General features: G+C 50.0%; 1 protein-coding gene across 1 annotated transcript in view; it reads left to right on the top strand.

The window, feature by feature from the left end:
• Window positions 1-21,108, top strand: part of EVC2 (EvC ciliary complex subunit 2) — a 117,997-nt gene that overhangs the window by 7,336 nt on the left and 89,553 nt on the right. Inside the window, 6 exon segments of the mRNA XM_040624923.1 lie at window positions 497-551; window positions 3,652-3,818; window positions 4,401-4,469; window positions 6,286-6,472; window positions 9,993-10,102; window positions 13,327-13,380. Coding sequence (XP_040480857.1) covers window positions 497-551; window positions 3,652-3,818; window positions 4,401-4,469; window positions 6,286-6,472; window positions 9,993-10,102; window positions 13,327-13,380 — 642 coding nt within the window.

Here is a 21,108-nt window from a genome sequence, read left to right as displayed (position 1 = left end):
TTTGAGGTCTTTGCTTTTTGGATGAGGATCTGGGGCTCAGAGAGGCTGAGAGACTTGGCTAAGGACACACAGCAAGGGAATAGTTGCAGCTAGAACCCAGCTGTCTGGACTCCCTATCTGGTATTTTATGAGCCGCTCCATAGGAACTTGCAAGATCTTGGGAACGCAGAGGCTGGAGGCTCAGCCAGTGTCACAGGGTTAGTGAGAAGCAGAGCTGGGATTCGAACTCAGATCTGAGTACATGAAATTTTGACCCCACGGTGCTGCCTTCCTGCACAGCTTCCCCAAATGCAGTCATGACTGGGTTGCTGGCCTCTGTGGGAAAGAGGAGGTAATCCTGAGCTCTTGGTGGGGAGGGCTCACTTAGAAAAACTTGTTTCAGATTTCTGGGTAAGAGTGCAACTCCTCTCTGTGTGAGCCATTTATGAAAGTGACTTGCAGTCGCTTCTTACAAGCATGTTCCTCGTTAGTGACTTTCGCCATTTGAATTTTCTAGGACTTGGCCCATTTGATTTGGCCCAGCCTGGAAAGCTCTGGCATTAAGACGGAAGGTAAGCTTTTCTCTGGGTTCATTTTTCGTTGCTTTGATCCTGAAAGAGAATCGGACCCTAAAGCCATTGCCCCCCTGCTTCCTCCTCCCTCACACTCTGCCCATGTGCTACCGGGGGCAAGTACGTACGTTACCCCCGGACCTGCAGAGCAAGGGCAGCGTGCGGCCCCCTCCAGCCGCTGGCTGAGCTTTCGCACCCGGAGCAGGAGTCAGGGTAAGGTGGCCCGTCCGCATTCTCCCCCGAAGGGGGCTGCCGAATGGATCCCCAATGTGCATGTGAGCAGGTGTGTGGGTTTCCCGCGGCTGTTTTCACAAATCACCACAAACTCGGTGGCTTAAAACAACAGATTTATTCTCTTAGCGTCCTGGAGGGCACGTTCAAAATCAGTGTAGCTGGACTGAAGTCGGGGTGTGGGCACGGCCGTGCTCCCTGCGGGTCTCTGGGGAGAATGTTGGCTTCTCTTCCAGCATCCCCGCTGCGCTTGGTCCCTGGCCCCTCGCTCCGTGTCAGAGCCAGCTCGCCAGCTACTGGCCTCCGTGGTCACGTGGCCTTCATCTCTTCTGCATCTCAGCTCTCGCTCTGTCTCCCTCTTAGAAGGACACCTGGGATTACAATTCTGATCTACCCGGATAATCCAGGCGATTTGCTTAAATCAGGGTCCTTCATTTAGTCACATCTGGGAAGTCTCTGTTATATTCAGGGTGACATATTTATTGGTTCCCTGGACTAGCACCTGGCGGTCACTCAGCCACTGCACCGGTGACAGAATTGAGCTGAAACTCACCTAAGAGAAACAGAACTGAGTGGCCTTACAGCTGAGCCTGGCAGGCCCGGCTGCTGCTGGCTCCAGAGGTTCGGCATGCCAGGGCTGAACCTTTCTCTTTCTGCCTTGGCCCTGCTTTCCTCTGGTTCCCGCATTCCTGGGAGTCTTTTGGGAGCCGTACAGCTGATACTTACGTAGCGGAAGGCTTCCCCGTGGCTTGGCAAGAGTTCCAGGGAAGAGTAGTGGGCTCAGCCTGAGGCCGGTGCCTGTGCCCGAGCCCGGCCCTGGGTACCATACTCTGGGTTCTGTGCCTCGTTCTGCCTCCTGGGGAACAGGATGGGCTGGGGTCCAGGTTGGCCCCACTCGTCTGCATAGACTGAGCAGGATGCTCATGTATCCTCATGAGCCTTGGTGACTGTGTTTCCACCCAGAGTCCCCTCGACAGATTATAAATACACCTTCCTCGAGGATCCTGTTTTATACCAGGGATAAACAGATCTCACTTACTTGGGGAGTTAAAAAGTGTTTCCTATGTCTTCTGTAACCCTCTGCAGACTAGATTTTACAAAATCCAGTGTTCTCTCTTGAGTGCAATGGGTGGAGGTGATTTCACGGCATTCGTAGAGACCTTTTATTCATCGATTAGGCAAACTCCTTGGTGAAACGGAGCCTGATGTACTATTTTGCCATTGTATTAAGAGCAGGGGATGGAGCGGTAAGGCCAGTAGGAGGGGCTTCAGGGAGGGCTCCCTGGAGGAGGGGCTCCTCAGCAGAGTTCTGAGAACTGACAGTTTAGCAGGAGCAGGGGATGGAAGGAGAGGCTTCCAGGCATTGGCAGCCAGAGCAGGAGAGTGAGGGTGTAGGCAAAGAACTGCACAGACGGTATAGACGGGCCCATGTGTTGGTGGTAAGAATGGGGAGGCCACTGACCGATGACCTGCTGGGTGGCGATAGTCACTTCGTAGCATGAGTTTCTTCTCTACTGTCTGTCAACACCTGCCCTCATTCGAGTCTCCATGAGAGCCTGTGGCTGGGCCTTCTGAGGGCCGGAGGGCATGAACAGGTACTCCAGAGATAACACCCCGTGAGGCCTCAGGGTTTATGTCCAACAAATCTGCTGAGAAAGCATGTGTCCCTTAGCCTGAGGGGCCGGGCGAGGGTCCAGAGATGGGCGTCCCTTCTCCCTGGCACCCATGGGATTTACTCAGACATTCCCGACTGAGTCAGCAGCCGGCCTGGGAACGTGCCCACTTGCTTCCATAGCGAGTCCCCAGTGCTCAGCTTTATCCCCGTTCCTACGTCATGACCTTGACCTGACTCAACCACAGACCCTATCCAGGAACAAGATTCCAATGTTATCCAGGATCCAGTTCTACATCTTTTTTTTTTTTTCTCTTCTCGTTTTTATGTCTTCCTACGTGGATTCTGAAATTATAAAAGATTTCAAAAGCACTTCTAAAGATCTTATCAATAACACCTTAAGAGCGACTAAAAAATAAAGTCATTCTTAATCACATGCCAGTTTGCATCTGGGTAGAAGGTAAATGTTGAAAAACACGCAACCCTACGAACCAAGTTGTTTCAAACATTTGGGTTTCTGGCTTCGAGCGTTGGTAACTCCTTTGCGTGTTCACCTTCATCCAGGCCTCTCGTTTGCTCCTTGGGCAGCCCTGTCTCAGGGAGATTTTAGCCACATTGCCAAGTGAGGGAAACTGAGGCTCCCAGTGTCCGGGGCCATACAGCCCATCAGCACCCACTCCTGACAGCCCTGCCAGTCCCTTCTACGTGACGTTTCTGTGTTACCCATGGCGCTCATGCATTTTTAACATGATCTGCGTGAGACAGGTCATCAGAAGGACCCAGTGAGGGGAGACTTACTCTTCTGTCCACTGCAGAGTTAGGGAAGCTGAGGCACGGGGAGGTCAGATGACTTGCCCAGAGACCCAGCTGGTGAGTGACAGAGTCAGGATTCGAGCCCAGGGCCGTCTGATGCCATGCATGTAGAAATCACCGGGGCGCCTTGCTCGCCTGGAGGTCTGATTCAGTAGGTCCGGGAGGGGGCCCAGGAATGTGCATTCTAGCCCACACCCACAATGAGCAGCACATACTTTGAGAAGCATTCTCTTTAGGCTTCATAACAACCCCCCCCAAGTGAGCACATCTCATTTTCCTGGCAAAGAGATGATAGGTCATTCATTCATTTATTCATTCACTCACTCGTTTTCAGCAAACACTTTCCAAGGTCCTTCCTCACACATGTGGTCCGCCTCTCGAGTTTCCCCGCGTCTTACTGCCTTCCTGTATTAGACGTCATGCGCTCATGTCTCTGTTTTGCAGTGAGGGCACCGTTTGGAAGGAAATTCAGCAGGAAAAGTGAAATCTTTAAACCACTCCCAACTTCTGCACCCTCTGCTGGGCCGGGAACTCAGTCCAGCCTTGCTTTCACTCGCTCGCGGCCCAAGAAGACTTTGTTTAAAAGAGAGTCTCCTATAACACACGGCCTGGTAAGTCACACGTCGGGTCCTTTCCCTGAATTGCCAGAAGCTGGAAGGAAACCGGTTTGGGGCCCACCATGTGTAAGATGCCACAGGCTTTGGTTCTTCAGAAAAGCCTATTCCTTCCGTACAAAAGCATCTAGTATCGAAGATGAATGGGGGATGTGAATCCGAGCAGTGGGCTGCGGGGTCTGCTGTAATGGGCCCGATTCGCTGCCGGCGGTGTGAGCACGCACACACATTCCTCTTGTCCGAGCACCAGCCCCGGTGTGCTGTCTTCCTGTGACGGGGGGTGTTGCTCACACGCGCCCCCCAGACTAGGAGAGAGCTCCGGTGACCAACGCCCATGTTCTTCCTTCCTCATGGGCTTAAGTTCCAATCCTTTAAATACTTTCTTAAAGAAGTCTTCAAGATGACTTAAGGCAGTCACTAGACTACAGAAGTAAGTCTCTATCCTTCCTTTAAAAGTGCATCTTGTGCGTTTATTTATTTATTTTTCAATTTTTTTTTTTTTTACATCTTGTACTTTTATTAAACATGCATAGTGTGAAGTGTTTTTCGTTTTCTAATCATTTCTATACTTTATTGTAGTTTGGAGACATCTCAAGAGACATTCCAGGAACTGCTGAGGACGGAGTGATTTTTCAGAAATGTGCCGTGGTAGGTATTCACAGGTGACTTACAGTGGAAGAGAAAATAGTTGGATTTTGACCAAATCACGTCTGGATAGAGTTACGTATTTAAGGACTGGCAAGTCACAGGGTTGTCCACCTGTGTCTGGACACATGAGGGATGAAGTGACGTACAGGGATTTTCTGTTTCATATCACGGCACCAGGACCAAGAGTTTTGGTAACAATTCAACTCCTGTTTGTGAAAATGCACTGTGGTCATTAGAACGGGAAAGAAAAAATGATGTATTTTCTTTCAACATTGATATGGTGCTTGACAGTGTAAAAATTTTACTTAGTGTTTTAAAGTCTTGGATCCTTACTAATCCCAGGAGATGGTGCTTCACATTATTGTTGTGTGGGGGTCCCCAGGACCACGCTCGGGCTCTGTGATTCACTGGAAGGACTCACACGACTCAGGAAGCCGTTAGACTCACAGTTAGGATTTATTACAGCAGAAGTGTGCATATTAAAGTCAGCAAAGTAAAGGGCGCATAGGACAGAGTCGTGAGACCAGCCATAAGCTTCCCTCTGTCCTTCCCCCGTGGAGTCGTGTGGCCGATGTTTCATTTTCCAGAGCACTGACGTGTGACATTACGTACCACATATTGTCCATCGGAGACGCTCACCCCAACCTTGATGTCCAGGGGTTTTAAAGCGGGTCCCTCATGGAGGCATGCGGTGCCCACGTGGCTGACCTCAGTAACTGGTCTCTAGCCCCTGCAGAGGTCACCTCGACACAGCTTGGCTCACAGCCCCCACTTCCAATCACACTGCTACCACACACGGCCTGCTGTGGCCCGAGGCCTCCGAGGCCCCAGGTATATAAACATGCTCTTCTCAGGCAGGATAGTCCCAGGGCTTTACAGTTAGCCTCCCAGGAGCTGGTCAGGAGTCAGTCCTTTCTTCGGGGTGTGAGGGGTCTGGGCAGTCCACACCTGCGGAGTTAAGCCTCTACCGTACAACCCTCGGTTTATCTCGGGCCTTCAGCTGTCCTGTGCCCCTGCCTGGATATAGTTGGTGATACCAGTTTCTCATACGTCCTCCTGGAGATATTTCTGCTGTCTGCCTACATGTGTGCGTGTGTACGTGTGTGTGTGTGTACGTGTGTACGTGTGTACGTGTGTACGTGTGTGTGTGCCTGTATATACAGACATTGCTTCCTTCTTTCCCCGGCTCCTGTGTCCCTTCCGTCAGGACTAGGTGAAGGCGGGGCAGGGGTGGTGGGAAAAGCTTCGAGAGTCGGACCAGGGCAATGTTGCTGAGCCCAGGCGGGGAGCCAAGCTGCTTGGGCCACTGGACAGCTTCCAACAGCCGAGCCGTTCAAACCCAGGGCCAAGCAGAGCCTGCCTGGGGGACACTGGCCAGGAGGATGGAGACCCGCCGACTTGCTCATCCTGGAGGTCACATGGCCATCAGATGCTCTGGGGCTGGGCTAAACCTTCAAAATGACAGTGTAAGAAGGAGCCATTGTTTGCTTTTTTTGGTGACCCCAGTTGGCACCATCTTCCCAACCCGACTGTGGCTCTGTGCTTCGATATTTTTTTCTATTTCCCTGTAGGAATAATTTCGCTGCATTTCAGGGTCCCAGTTACTTTGAAACTGTCACCAAGCAACAGCTTAGCAGGTGTGCGTCAAAACACTCCTGGGTCCTTTGAAATCAGACCTGATAAATTCTCCATCCCTGGTGAGACGGTCGTGCCCTCCCTCTGCCTGAGGACTGGACGTGCACAGGTCAAGCTGGGGGGTCACGTTAGGAGGTGGGACTTGCCAGCAAAGCTGCCCTCCTGTCGTCTCCTGTCCTAGGTGTCCGGGCAGAGCGAACTGCAGACAGCTCAGGTGAGACTGCTCGTGGACAACGCCAGGACCCCCGTGGCCACCAACCTCTCCGATCTGCTCCTGCTCGACAACATCACTGGCCTCTCCATTAGGGAGTCAGATGGAAACCAGACCTCAGCAGGATTCCAGGCTTTCAGAAAGAAGTTTCTGGAAGGTAATAACCGCGTGTATGAAGTCAGGGAGGGAAAGTGAACATACAGCCGCTGATGGCATGTGTAACGAGTGGCAGGCGTGTCCTTAAACACGTGACATGTGTTCACTCCCAGCGGATTTTACCATCAGGTATGGAAGGAGGAGATCTCCACTCAGTATCTGCACCCGAAAAGCTGGGTTTGTTACTTAGGTTAGGGAGACACAGGATTTGGGGGACGAGTTTTAAGGAAATAGGTATTTTTAGTATTTATGTTAGTATATCAATTTTTATTATGAAGCATTCCAGACATAACCAAAGATAGAGTTTATAGTGAAACACCATCTGTCCACCACCAGACGACCAGGTTTCTCATCCCTCAGTGAAATGCAGAGCTTGGCTGGGGGGGTGCTGGGTCAAGGTGGGATTGGTTTGACACCAGCCCTGGAAGCATGCTCATGAGACCTTCGCACGAGTTCTCGCACGTTCGCTGGAGTACGTCCGCGCCGATGAGCTGGCTTTCTGAGTGCCGCCGTCCCTGGTTGGCTTTGGAGGCGTGTGTCCTGAGGGAAGTTGTCGTTGGTTAATTAAGCAGGCTGCAGGGAATTCTGGGATTCGTTGTTACCATGACTTCAGGACTGTCCATTTTCTTGGGGAGGGTGAGACTTCATTTACTGAGCACCTGTCTCATTTACAGGGGAACAGACGGTCCACCCCGTGACCCTTAGGCTGTGGTGTACGCTCTCACATGCTCAGGACTGACCTCTCCCCTTCCAGATGGTGGCCCACATTGCTCACCAATCGTGCCACGCTTTCCCTCTGAGCCTAGATAGGGCCTCAGAGTCCTCCTTGACCCCATACTCTTGACAGAAGCTACCAACAGGGTTGGCCCACGAGCAGCCACCTCTTTGCGGGCTGTGGTGTAAGCAATGTCCTAAAAATTGTTAGGATACGTCACAGCCAAGTGATCTTCAGTACCTTCCCTCAAAGATGGAAAAACAAATCCCCCCCCCGCCCCGTGCCCGGCCTTAAGCTTGTGAGCAGAGCGCACCCCGGTCTCAGCCAGACCTGGATTTGACTCCTCGCTTGGCCACTTAGGAGCAGCGTCGCCTCTGGAAATTACTGAATTTCTCTGAACTTGGGATGTGACGTATGTCTATCAGCACCTCACAGTCGTAGCAGAGACCGAGCGAGGTGACGTGCCCTGGCTCTGCCCGGGTCCCTCTCTACGCCCTCCCAGCCTCTGGTCCAGCAGGCCTGCCTCTCTCCTCTCATTTCCCCAGCGGCTCCCAGCGTCTGTGCTCCTGCCAGACAGACCACACTTGTCACTCTCCCCGGCTTGTCGGCATCCAGTCATGCTCCACTGTGCGCCTGGGAGGCCCCCCTCTCCTCCTCTGCACCTCACTTCCCTGCCCTCCTGCACTCTGCCCGCTGCACATCCCAGAACATCAGACTCTTCTCTGTCACTCGGGGATGGTGACAATGTCTGCTTCAGGATGTGACTGTAAGGAGAAGGGGTTAATTCACGGAAAGCCTGACCCGAAGAAGTGTTTCCCGTGTCTGTAGTGACTTTGTTGCTTGTGTTTAGTGCGTGTGTGTGTGTCGTATGGAGCACAGGTGACGGCCCCAGGGGAGAGGTGGCGTCCTGCTCGTTCCCCAGGGGAGCAGGTGCAGGCAACCCCTCAGCCTCGGCCTCCTGCTCTGGGCATCACAGCCTATGAGGTCTCCTCCACCCACCTCGGGGCTCCCTGTGGGGTCCGGGGGCGGGCTGTGAGGGCGACAAGCCACTGTGCCAGGGTAGGGTTGGTCGCAGGACCTTCACTGCGGTATCGTCTCGGTTGTTTCTGTGATGCCGTCTTTGTGAGCCTAATGATTTATCATTGCATAAAAATAAAATGAAGGTGTTGAGGATTTTTAAAATAAAAATCCTCGTGGTTCCATAACCTCAGTGTTCACTTCTCCTCTCCTTTACATTTTTTCGAGGGCTCCACATGTTGAGAAATGAAGCACATTACAGCACTTGAGGGCTAAATTCTGACCCCTGTAACAGGTGGAGGCAGGGCTGGAGGACAGGCTTCGGTTGACCAGGTGGCCCTACTCTCTGACCCGCAGAGCAGGATGGGCTTAGTCCCCCATTGGCCATTGCAGGCTGGTGCCCCCAGCCAGCAGCCCACTGCCGCGGGTCAGTCCCTCCCATCAGGTGGGGTGCACTGCCCTGTGAGGAGGGGCGAGGAGAGCCCCCCCCCCCAATTTCAGGGAGGGTGCCGTGCTCGCGGACTGAAACGTCAGGGGTGGGTGGTGAGTGTGAGCTTCCCCTGATGATCTCTCATGTTGTTCTCCACACTCCTGGGGCTTCTCATGAATCTGCAGATCGGGACTGGTCCCCTGGGGAAGGAAACCAGCCTTGGTCAGGACTCAGGCGAGCCCTGCTCCCCCAAACCACACACCCTTTGCCCCTGTGTGGGCCCCTCTGGGACTGCTGGTGGGTAGAAGAGGTCGTTTTTCTGTCCTGGGAAGGCTTTGACTTGGAGCATTGCATTATCCAATAACTCAAGGGGTACTCTGTACCCAAGGCTGGGAATTCTCTCTGATTCTGGTACCCATCCGATCAAGTCCTGCCACGCTAGTCCACAGGGGCTAGTCCACAGGGTGGGTCACGAGTGTTGCAGGGCCCTTAGGGGACAACACTGAGTTCATTTGTACAAAGATTCTCCTGCAGCGGACTGCCAACACCTCCCTTTTGCAAATTTTCAGGGAGAAATGAAAATCTTAGGAAAGAATCCCCTACAAATTGGAACCCAGATATATTCACGTCCAAAAGGAATTAAAATCTGAGATCAGCATGTTTGTCCTTGTAAGCTTGAAGTCCAAAGTCCAACATTCTCAAATTAAGTCAATATTCCCCACACCCTCTTCCCAATACTTTATTCTATCCAGCGCCCCCCCAGGGGTTTGTAGCTGTCCAGAGGGAGTTGGGGTCCCTTCAGCAGCATCCTGTGTCTGTCCCAACAATGGAAGACAACTGGCAATAAGAAGGAATGATGGCTAGTAAGGAGGGTACGTATTGCGTGGTGCACTGGGTGTTATACGCAACTAATGAGTCATCGAACTTTACATCAAAAACCAGGGGTGTACTGTATGGTGACTAACATAATATAATAAAAAAAAAGAAAAAGAAGGAATGAAGTTCTGATTCATGCACAACATGGAAGAAACTCAAAAGACATCTGTTCGGTGAAAGAAATCAAACCCAAGCTACACACATTATATGATTCTGTTTCTATGAGATGTCCAGAAAGACAAATTATTATCACCACCACCCCCAAAATCAGATTAGCGGTTGCCCAGGCCTTGGGGTGGCAGTGGAGAGTGACTGCCTTTCTTGTTCGGGTGATGGAAATGTTCCAAAATCAGATTGTGGTGTGGTCACACAACTCTAAATACACAAAATCCCTTGATGTGCACACTTAAAACGGGTGAACTGGGTGATATGTAAGTTTTATCTCTAGGTTGCTAAAACAACGTGTGCTTTCTCTCTGAGCAGTGGGAGACTCCTTCTTGGTCAGCTACACAGCCTCCGTCAAGGCCGGAGAAGTGGGAAGCGGAGAGGTCCTGATGCTTCCTGCCCAGCTCACCTTTCAGAGCTCAGCACTGGTATGTCCTCCTTACTTTGGTTTCTGTGTCCTCACTGTTGTTTTAGGAGCTGTGACACTTAGAGCACAGTATCTGCTAGTTCGTTCCTTCCTTCCTTCCTTCCTTCCTTCCTTCCTTCCTTCCTTCCTTCCTTCCTTCTTTCCATAGTACAGAATTCTAGATGAGTGAGTGGGCCCTGGAATCTCACACACTTTGCTGTGAACCCAGCTCTCCTAACATCTCAGCGGGACCTCGAGTAATTACTTAACTCCCGTGGGTCTGACACAGGGTTATAATAAAGATAAGCAATCAGTAGTTTTCAGTTCTTTTCACTGTGTCTCGCATAAAATAAGCACTCAACCAGTAGTTTCTGTCTGTATGAGTTTGCTATGAGCTGCCTTGACAAAGTCCCCCAGACTAGAAATCTGTTTTCATGACCCTGGAGGCTGGAAGTTCGAGATCAGGGTGTGGGCAGGGTTGGTTTTTCCTGAGCCTCCCTCCTTGGTGCGTGGACGGCATCCTCTCCCTGTGTCCTCTGTGCCTGTGTCCTGATCCCCTCTTACAAGGACCCCAGTCAGATTGTATCAGGGCTGCCGTAATGGCCTCATTTTAGGTAACTCACCTCTGTAAAGTCCCCACCTCCAAATACTGTCACCTTGTGAGGTGCTGGGGACCAGGCTTCAGCATGTGGATTCTGAGCGGACACTTCAGCCTGTAACACCATTGCTGTTGGTCTCTTCACGTTTCGTTCACCTTTTAATCTGCGCGTGCGGTGAATGTGGTTCCTTGTGTGTCATGCCTGGCACCCTGTGCATCCTGGGGACACAGGAGAAGACTCTGTCCTTGTCCTCAAGTTGCTCATGCTCTAGTTACTTTCGTCATTTTGTTCTGAATTCAGCCTCTGGAGGTAGAAGCTTTCACTAGACGGGGAAAGTGGGGCTCAGAGCGTGACTGCCCAGGTCCCACGACAGATTCCTAATCAGACCACACGGCTACCAGCTCCTTTCACCCAAGGCTCAAGGACCTGTGTGTGGTGTTGCTGCCACAATAAGGGAAAAAAAGCTAGATAAAATGAGATTAAAAAGAAAGATTCCAAAAAGCTAAAGACCAGGTACAAGGAAACTATTAAATCAAACTGTCAGAAGAGACAAATGTCTCAGAAAATAATTAGGTACAAAGTCAGGAACAGAGGACAAAGGATACAAAAATAGAGATAAAATCACCCAGAAGAAATACCATCCTAATTTCGGAGGACAGGAAACCAAGTGAGTTAAAATCAGAAGGGGAGAAGGCAGCAGTCGGAAACCAACCATGGAAACTCAGCCTCAACAGAGGCGAAAGCCTCCACCTCTTCCTGCCGGAGTGCTGGGACCTCAAGCCCCCGAAAGTACCTGGGGAAGGCGGGTGGGGGGATGAAGGGGGGATAGAGGTGCGGAATAGAGCGTCCCTACTCACTGCAGGGCCACCGTCTGTTCCTTTGCTTGGGGCCTCGTCTGTCTGTCACACTGACTTTATTTCCCTAGGAAACCCCCACCCCCACTAGACCAGGGACCTCATTTTTCCCATTGACACCTGTGTTCTCCATGCCGAAAATAGAGCCATGCGCAGTAAATGCTCAGTAAATATTTGTTGAATAAATGAATGAACAAATCAGTAAACTAATAAATCTTGGGGAGGTTTTAGTTTTTAACTTCTCTGAAGCTCGGGTTTTTCATCTCTGAGACGATGATTCTAGTCGTGTCTCCATTATTACGGAAACGTCCTGCCCGCCTCGCATAGGCACCCCTGCATTTCGCTTGGCCCGTGTTTTCTGACTTCAGGCCATGATCTAAAACATGTTTCGCAAGCCTTGAAATTTCTGCGGGGGTGAGGATTGACGTTTTGCAAAGAGATGAAGTCAAGCTTCATCGTACACATGCAGTTTCTCTCTGCTTAGACCTTGGGTGTCAGAAAACACAGGGAGGAGGGGCCCAGAGGGAGAGGAGGGAATCGAACAACGTGATCGAGCATGGGCTTCTGAGCGCAACCTCGGGCATCCAGGTCTGCACCCGGAAACTCACAGGGTGTCCTGAATACCCCTGAACAGGTGCAGTTCAGGGATGGGAGGAGACGGGTGATCGCTTCATACGTGTCTTTTCTTTAAAGACTCATGTTTTTTAAAAATTCCCTTTTCTCCCTAAACAAGGGCCTCGTAGTGTTTTTATTTCCTTTTAAAGCCTCCACTAGGCTGTCCCACTGGCCCATGACGGGTTTGGGCTGCCCCAGTGCTGCTATGGTAACAACTGTGGGGTGCAGGCCGGGGCTCCAGCTTGGATGGACGGCAGCTGGGATGGAATGACATGAGGGTTGCCTCGCTCCCTGGAGTTCACACTCCAAGCCTTGAGGCCGGGTTATGCACACCGACACCACCACCACCACCGACCTTAGCCAACAGCGGGAATACTTTCAGGGCTCACTTCGTGTGCCAGGCACACTTCCAGATTCTAGATTGGCTAATTTAATACTCACAGCAACCGTATCGAGTTGAATAGGATTCCCATTTTACAGATGGGAAAACGGAGGCACAGAGAAGTCAGTGCCTTGCCTGCAGTCATACTGCTCGTGAGCAGTGGGGCCAGGTGTGGGCCCAGGCAGGCCCTGGCTCTAACCACTGCCCTGTACTGCCTTTTAGTTTCAAGATCTTCTGCCTGTGTCCCCGGGACAAAGTGTGTTCTCGCGGCGCGTCTTCTCAGATGCTGTGCACTTGGACACATAGCTGGCCTAACACCCTTCTGTTTCCTGTAGAGCAGAGGAGTTTTAAAAGCACGAGGAGCAGACCCATGGGGCGCTGGGGGTGGGGCACATCACATGGGAGGTGTCTGCACCTTTCCTGAAAGAACCGTGCTGGTGAGGACGAGTGGCTGGCTGCTCTGTCGCCGGGCTGCTGAGCTTTGGAGCGGGTCCTCAGCCCCTGTCCGGCCTGACCCTAACCCCTGGCGTTTCACTGGAGGGCACACGGCCCCTGCTTTCTCGCCAATTGGGGAAACTGGTGTTTGGATTCTCACAAACATCCGGGAGAGAAGGAGGCTCTGCAGGTCCACAGACCTTTCCCCCTGGAGGGACTTTCAGACCTCACAAGCCCCGGCCCCCAACAGTCAAGGGCCTGCGTTTCTCCAGACATGAGGGTTGTAAATACACCAAATGACACCCTCTGTGTCAGACCCCAACACCTGCTGATGAAAGTGTTTTCTCTTTTCTTTTTCTAGAACAGAACCCAGCTAAAAGCCCTTTTCACCATAACAGCAGAAGAAAGGATAAAGGTAAGAATAAAAACTTGAGCTGGACAGTCCCCTGATGCTCCCCAGTGTGTCTTTTCCTGCCTCTGGTGTGTTGGTATCTGGCTGTCCTCAGAGCCGAGGGGAGGGGGCAGCTGTTGGCCTTGGCAGCCCAAACCACTGTGTGGCGTGGGGTCCCCCAGTGTGGCCAGAGACTTTGGGCAAGTTCCCTGGATGGCCCCTCCGTCTGGGCAAGGAGGTGTGTCCTCACCTTGTAACCGCACTTTGCTTCAATCCCTGCTGGGGCCAGACGTTAAGCAATTGACATACGCTGAATTATGTGGTCTTCACCGCAATCCTGGGGGATAGATTCTATTTTAAAATCACCTTCATTTAATAGATGGGGAAACTGAGGCACATATAGGTCAAGTCATTTGCCCAAGGTCACCCAGCTAGTGTGTCAGGGTCCCCAGGACCACTCCCAGGCTCAGCGATTCACTAGGAGGACACACAGGACTTTGCATAGTCCTACTCATGGCTGATTTATTACCGAGAAGGATGCAGAGTAAAATCCACAAAGGGCAGAGATGCACGGGGAGAAGTCTGGAGGACACCAGGCACCAGCTTCCAGAGTCCTTGCCCGGTGGAGGCACACCGGATGCACGGAGTTCTCCAGCAATGAGTGTGACAGCACATGTGAAGTGTCGTCACCAGGGAGGCTCATCGGAGACCAGCACCGGGGTTCTTACTGCGGGCTGGGCACACGGCATCCTCTGTGGGGCACATACCGTGGTTCCAGACTCCCAGGAGGACTGTGTTTAGCATAAACCACGTTGTTTGCATGACAGCTTAGGTGCAGTGAGCCAGTCTTATCAGGGAATGATGGGAGCCCTCCCAAAATCCAAGTTTCTAGATGGCAGCCAAGGCCCTGCCTCACGCACTGGCCTCTCAGAGGATAGCAGTCTCAGGCGTGCTGTGTGTGTGCTTTTCTCTTAGGGATTGGTACCAGGATTTGAACACAGGCACTTTGGCTCCAGAGGCCTGTTGCTGGGCAGTGGGCCACACTCCCTCCTGGGGAGCTGAATCCCTGCCCTGAAGAGATGGAAACAACATCCAAGTCTGGCTATAGCAAGGGGAGAGTTTATGGGGGGTGCAGGGGATTCAGGAAGTCAGGTGCCAGCAATCCTCCTGGATGGTCTGTGTGCTCCTGGAGGGTGGGGCCGTGTCCGCTTCGTCCTTGCGCCCCACTCTGTGCCTTACATTCTGGCTGGCACTCGGTAGGTAAATGTCCATCAATGCCGGTGATTGCCGCTCGGTGGAGCAGGCGTCTGGTCGCTGTGTGATTGTAATAGAAGTCAGAGAACCTTCACTTAATTGATGTTTATGAGCCCTTCCTCCGTGCCCCAGACCCTCTCATGTGGATGGAGACGAGCCGCACCCCGCTCTTCGGGGCAGCCTCCAGCTCACACGTTGTCTTCAAGGGCGACGGGAGTAGGTACTTGCTGTGGGGTGTAGACCCCTGGGCGCACGGTTTGGCAGTGGAGCACTGGGTTGGATTTCAGCCCTACAGCCCCTGGCCCAGGTGACCCTGCACTGTGGACCCCGTTCAGGGAGATCACCACTGAGCCGGAAGGTGAGGTCTATAAATGTGACAGCGTCCCCTACAGTGTTGTGGGGACAGCAGGTTCTTGGACCAAAGGCCTAGCTTTGAATCCCTGCCTGCCCACTGATTGTATGTGACTGTGGGTATGTTCCTTACCTCCCTGGGCCTCAGTTTCCTAGCTGTGAAATGAGTGGTAATAGTACCCACTTCACAGGGTAGTCGTCAAAGTAAATGGATTGATGTGTGTAAAGCACTGGGCACAGTGCCTGGCCTTTTGTAAGTGCTCAGTAAACATCAGCCGCTGTCTTTGCTATTATTATACGCACATGCAGACACCACCCCTCTGCAGGTGCTCTGTGGTAAGTGTGAATTGTGACCCCATCTGCTCCTTTGTTTTCTGTTACATTCCTGAGGGTGAAACTGGCAGGTGTCAGCCAAGGAAAGCAAGGCCCTAGGAAATTGCTTCCCATTTCGTATCATGAAGTCCTCTTGCCCTTTCTGTCTGCTGCATGAAGAGTCTGGGAGGAAAAAATCACACTGTACGTGCTTGACATTGGTGTTCAGATTGTGCTGGGGCTCCCCACAGCTTCTTGTGTTGATCCCATGTGCCCTCAAAAGGGCCGGGCGCCAGGGCAGGGACCCGGAGAACAAGGATCTCGGATATAATCAAGAGAGAGACATTGAAACCAACTGTTACCTCCCCCAAATTCATGTAGAACCAGTTCCAATAATAATTTTAATAGGATTTGGGGGGAGATACGTGATTAAATTAATCAGAGTTTCATCTGAAAATATAGATTTCCAAAATCAGATGAAAACATTGTGACAATGAAGAGGAATGTGGGAGGATTTGCCCTAGAAGATGTTAAAGAATTATAAAGCTTCATTACTGTAGTATGCAACTCAAGAAAAGCCAGACCAATGGGACAGAATAGAGCACGTACACAGACATCCGTAGAATAAAGTAGTATTTCAGATCAATGGGGAAAGGATGTTATCATTCATAAATTGGTGGGCAACTGGCTGGGTCTTTTGGAAGAAAAATAAAAATGAATTCCCTCATCAGATTAAAATCTCAGTAAAACGATTTCTAAAAGGTAAATATAGGTTAGTATCATATGCTATGAAGAAAACCACGAAGGAATAACATGGATTTGAGTACACAAATAGTCGAAAATTCTACATTTAAAAACAGCATTAAGAAAGATAAGTGACAAATTTGGGGAAATACTTGTAACAGACATAAAAAAGGATTAGCAACTTTGATATATAAAGAGCTTCTATCAATAAGCAAAAAAAAGCGTCGGTAGATAGCTATATGCAACATGAGCATTTCTCAAATACAGGAATTTACAGTGTATACCCTTGAGCACGGCGGAGGGAGCGTGTAACTGTGGGCAGAGTCACATGGTGTTGACTTGCATTCAGGACGGGAGGTGTGCAATCACACATCACCACGTCTACCTTCTCTGTGTCACCTCTTGTGTGGATTACTGCACCAGCCTACCTGTCCATCCCTGCTCTCCTCTAGCCCATCATCCTCACTGTAGTGATCTTTCTAAAGCACAAACCTGCTTGTTTTTCCCTTTCTGGAGGGACTCCCTCTTGCCTGCTGGATTAAGCTCAGTTACCTGAGGTTAATATTCAGGAGCCATCAGAAAAGTTGGCCTGTGCTAATCTCCTGGTGCTGCTGGGTCCCTGTGTTTTCCACACTGCTCCAGTTTTGCATATGCTCTTCTTTTCCTACTTGTGCTTTGGACAACATCCCACAGGAGTCTGACCAACTTCTGTATCTCTGTGATTCCTGAACCTACCCCAGGCTTGTTGGTCGCACCCTTGGCTGGGATCCCCTGACACTGGGACATCTGATACACCTTGTCACTCTGTGACATTGAGATTGGTCTCCTGTTTGGCATTTAATACATTTTTGTGACGTCAGAATAGAATTTTTGCCCTGGGAGAGACTTTACAGATGATTTAGTTTCGCTTTCTCATTTGAGAGTGAAAAAAATCAGGTGTGGAGAGGCTGTGGGAACTGGCCAAGGTCCTGAAGCTTGATGGCTACATTAAGGAACAGAGTGCTGTGCAATTAATTCTCAAATCCACTTCTTCACTAGACTAGTACCTTAGCAAAGCTCCATTAATAAGTGTGTTTCCCTCACTCTTTTCAGAATTGTCAGCTGGGAAGCGCAGCCACTCTCCGTCCTCAAGGGCTGTGGGACAAATGTCCACAAGTCACTGACCCCCTCTGCTTCTTGGATCTTTAGCTCAAAGTGAAGGATTTCAACTAAATTACTCCTGAAATCTCTTCCAGAGAAATTCTGTATGGTCTTCTCTTTTCTCCAGACTTTTTCTGTCTTTTGGGGGTAGGCAGGTAGGATTTAATATCTGTCCATTGTGGACATTTAGAGGAAACGCCCCCTCTATATCACACAAACAGAGAAAGTCGGAAGAATAAAATAAAATTACCTCATAATCCTACCACCGGAGGACCATTGCTAACATGATGGCTTCTTGCTTCTATAAGTCTATGAATTTATTCATTACGTAATTGAAGTCAAACTGTATAAACAACTCCTCCTCATGCTTTTGTAACTTACTGTTGGATTATAAACATTGAAAGCATTCCTTTTGAAAGGCCTTTTTTTTGATCCAACATTGCTTTTCATAAATGCAGTGATAGAACTCATCAAAGGAATCTGCTCTCAGCTAATATGTGCTTAAAGAGATGGTACTAGCTCATGATTCTTTGTCAGAGACAAGCAGGAAAGTTAGGGCCTGGGGATGAGGAGGCTGCTTCTCTTTACTTATTCTTTCGTTAATGAAGTTTACGGTAAACAGGCTCTTTGAAATCTGTACTTATAATCATTATCAGTGAAATTTGGCTGCAGGATTTCTGGAGGAAATCTCAAAAGTATGATTAACTTGGGGCTGATTTCTAGTGCTCTAAGGGCTTATATTTCTGCACCTGTCACTGTGGTAGAGGGCCCCACCAGCACCCAGCCTCCCAAGTGAGGCATCCAGGGACATTTTTGACCCCTATCTCTGGCATCCCACACATTCATTCTGCGCTCAGTCACTGTATCCTGTGGCCTATCTCCTAAATATTCCCCTAATTTCTGCCCTTCCCTCCACCTGCAGGAAGTAGTAGTAATAGCAGCTCAGATTTACTGACTGATCTCTGTGCTGCATCTCCAGCCAGTAGGCCCTATTTGGTGTGTGCAGTAAAGTACACATACGTGAAATTTACCATTATTGACATTTAGTATGTTCAGTGTTGAGCAGACAGCACCACTGTCTAGATCTGGAACATTATCATCACCCCAAAAGGGAACTCTGTACCCATTGAGCAGTTGTTCTCCATTCTCCCCTCCACCCCCAGCCCCTGGCAACCACTAATCTGCCATCTGTCTCTATAGATTTGCCTGTTCCGGCCATTCCATTCATGTGGCCTTTTGTGTCCAGCTTCTTTCCTTAGCATGGTATTTTTGAGGTCCATCCATGTTGCCGTGTTTATTGGTACTTCATTCCTTTTTATGGGTGAATCCTATTCCTTGTATGGGTGGACCACATTTTCTTTAAATCTTCATCAGGTGGTGGACCTCTGGGCTTTCCCCATCTTCTGGCTATTGTGAATAGTGCCCCTGTGAATATTCAGGGACAGATTTTTGCTTGAACACCTGCTTTCCATTCTTTGGGGTATACACCCAGGAATGGATTGCTGCATTGTATGGTAATTCTGTGTTTAACTTAGCAAGGAACCATAGGCACTATTTTAACCCTCATTTTACAGATGGGGAATTGCAGCTTACAGTAGGGGAGGCCCAGGGCCCCACAGTGTGGAAGGGGGTAGAACTGAGAGCTGAATCCCCAGCTAGGGCCTCGGTCTTTACTAGCATGTTCTCCTGCTTCCTGCAGCCTTGTTTCATGTCCTCATCCTCTCTTCCTTGGCTGTCACATCCAGTTTGTCCTCCTCCAGGCTGATGTCACATAGTAGCCAGATTTAACTTTCTAAAATACTGATCTGACCATGTTACTTCCTGGCTTAAAACCCTGCATTGATGCTCCCAGAAGCCCTTAGGATGATGTTGAGAATCACTAACCTGCTCTTGAAGGCCCCTTGGGACCTGGGCTGCATTTCTTCCACTTGCACATCCTGCTCAGCTCTTTTCTCTGCCTGGCTTGCCCTCCTCCCGGTTCATTCTCCCCTGCCCATGGGGCACCTCGTGAAAAGCCTCCTTTGTCCTTAGAGCTAGGTTAAGAGCTGTTCCTCTTCCCAGCCCCATTCCTCCAGGCTTCCCCAGCCTCACTCCAGTCACACCGTGTCACTTCAGCGTGCTTACCTCTCTGTTTTTCTGCAGGATTATGAGGTCCTCAGAGCAGGGCCTGGATCTTGTTTTCCCCCTTGTCCTTCCAGCCCTGGGCTCGCTGAATAAGCTAGATGGCAAGAAAGTTTACCACCACATCCAAACAGTGAGTCAGTCCTGGCAGCCCACTTCAGTAGAGAGTTTCAGCAAACACAGTTATAGCAAAGCTTGGTTTCTGTACATATGAAATGGATGTTAAGAATTCGGAGTTTTAAGTATTGTTTCAAAGACTAGAAAGGGAGTAAGGCCTGGCCTCTGGCAAAAGTTCAATAAAGATATTGATGGTTAAGAGTAGTTTTAAGGAATGGATTGTAGAAGCTTTTGGCCAGACACTGGGAGATTTTTAAAATCCTGCCCTACCAGTCAGTCCAGAAGAGTGAGCTGTTTACTCAGAATAGGAATCACAATGTTCACAGTGGCCCAAGACCCTGATGACCCAATGCAGGGCTCCTGGTAAAAGGCCAGGACAGAGCCTGAGCCCCAGAGTGGCAGCTGTGGTATGAAGGCTACTAGCCCTGACAGCTGGGGGTGAATCCCAGGTTCACTGTTGACTAGCTGTGTGATCTTGGGCCATTTATTTAACTTCTTAATACTTTTGTATTCTAATTTGTAAAAATGTAGACTAAAACAGTGCCCATTTTGTGGTATTATTGTAAGAATTAAATGAATTTATGCATGTAAAGCACTTGGAACCATCTCTGGTGCCTAGAGTCTGCTCAGTACATGTCAGCTATGATGATGGTGATCGTGATGGTCCTGCTGATGGTGGTAGGGGTGGTGATGATGATGATGATGGTGAGAATGATGGTGAGGATGATGGTGTAGTCATGATGGTGATGGTCATGGTGAGGGTAATGATGGTGATAAAGGTGGTAATAATTATGTGGAGCCTCCCTCTTCCCATAAAGCTACATCTTGAGATCTTACTCTCCTTTAGCCATTTACGTGGAGAGGAAAGTTGAAGAACAGAGGCATTTTGGGCAGGTCAGGGGAGTAAGACCTAGTTTAATTTAGCAACACTGATAAATGAAGATTGAAAGAAGAAAGTGAGAGTTGTGGGTGGACGTGCCCCAAGCAGGCAGTCTCTACCTACATGCACTTATCACTTGGTATCAGACAGTAGGGATTGCAAGAGAGAAGGGAGAAAGATGGCAAGATTTGTAGAACTTGCCCTACCTTTACCCTCTTTCTAGATAACAGGCATTCATTCTTGCATCAGTGTCAGGTCCTGCTCCCATGGCCTGCCACATTGCCTGTACTCTCCAAAGTCTCTTGGCCATGTGAATGGCCAAAGGAGGGCAAGACCTCAGGCAGAGATTAGAGAAGGTGGGGGTGGGAAGAGGAAGACAAGCATGGTGGCCTGACCCAGCTGACCAGTTCTACTTCATGAAGTAGGAAAGGAGAAGACAGACAGAGGGAGACAATGACTCTGCCTGCATGTAATTCTTAGTCTTTGTTCCTGGTTCTCATCAATCAGGCAGGTAACTTCTATCATGGTGTGGGAAGTTAGGACTAAAAATGTTTTTAGACAACTACACAACTCCCTGGACAAAGGCAGCGTGATCTAATGGGAGGAGAACACGGACTTTGGAGTCAAGCAGGGCTAGCTCTGGTTTTTTAGCTATGGACTTTGATTATTTAATCTCTTTCCATCTATCAATAGAATGGGGATAATACATCCCCCACAGGATTGCTGAAGATTGAATGATGCAAAGCATATGTCGTACCTTATTCTGGGGCTGCCAGAAGAAATCATCACAAACTGTGGAGGATAACAGAATCTTATTCCGTCACAGTTCTGAA

This window comes from Ursus maritimus, unplaced genomic scaffold (assembly GCF_017311325.1).
Source record: "Ursus maritimus isolate PB19 unplaced genomic scaffold, ASM1731132v1 scaffold_8, whole genome shotgun sequence".
In the NCBI taxonomy this organism is placed as follows: domain Eukaryota; kingdom Metazoa; phylum Chordata; class Mammalia; order Carnivora; family Ursidae; genus Ursus; species Ursus maritimus.
The sequence above is the reverse complement of the archived record's forward strand: the minus strand, read 5'-3'. Positions and strand labels throughout refer to the sequence as shown.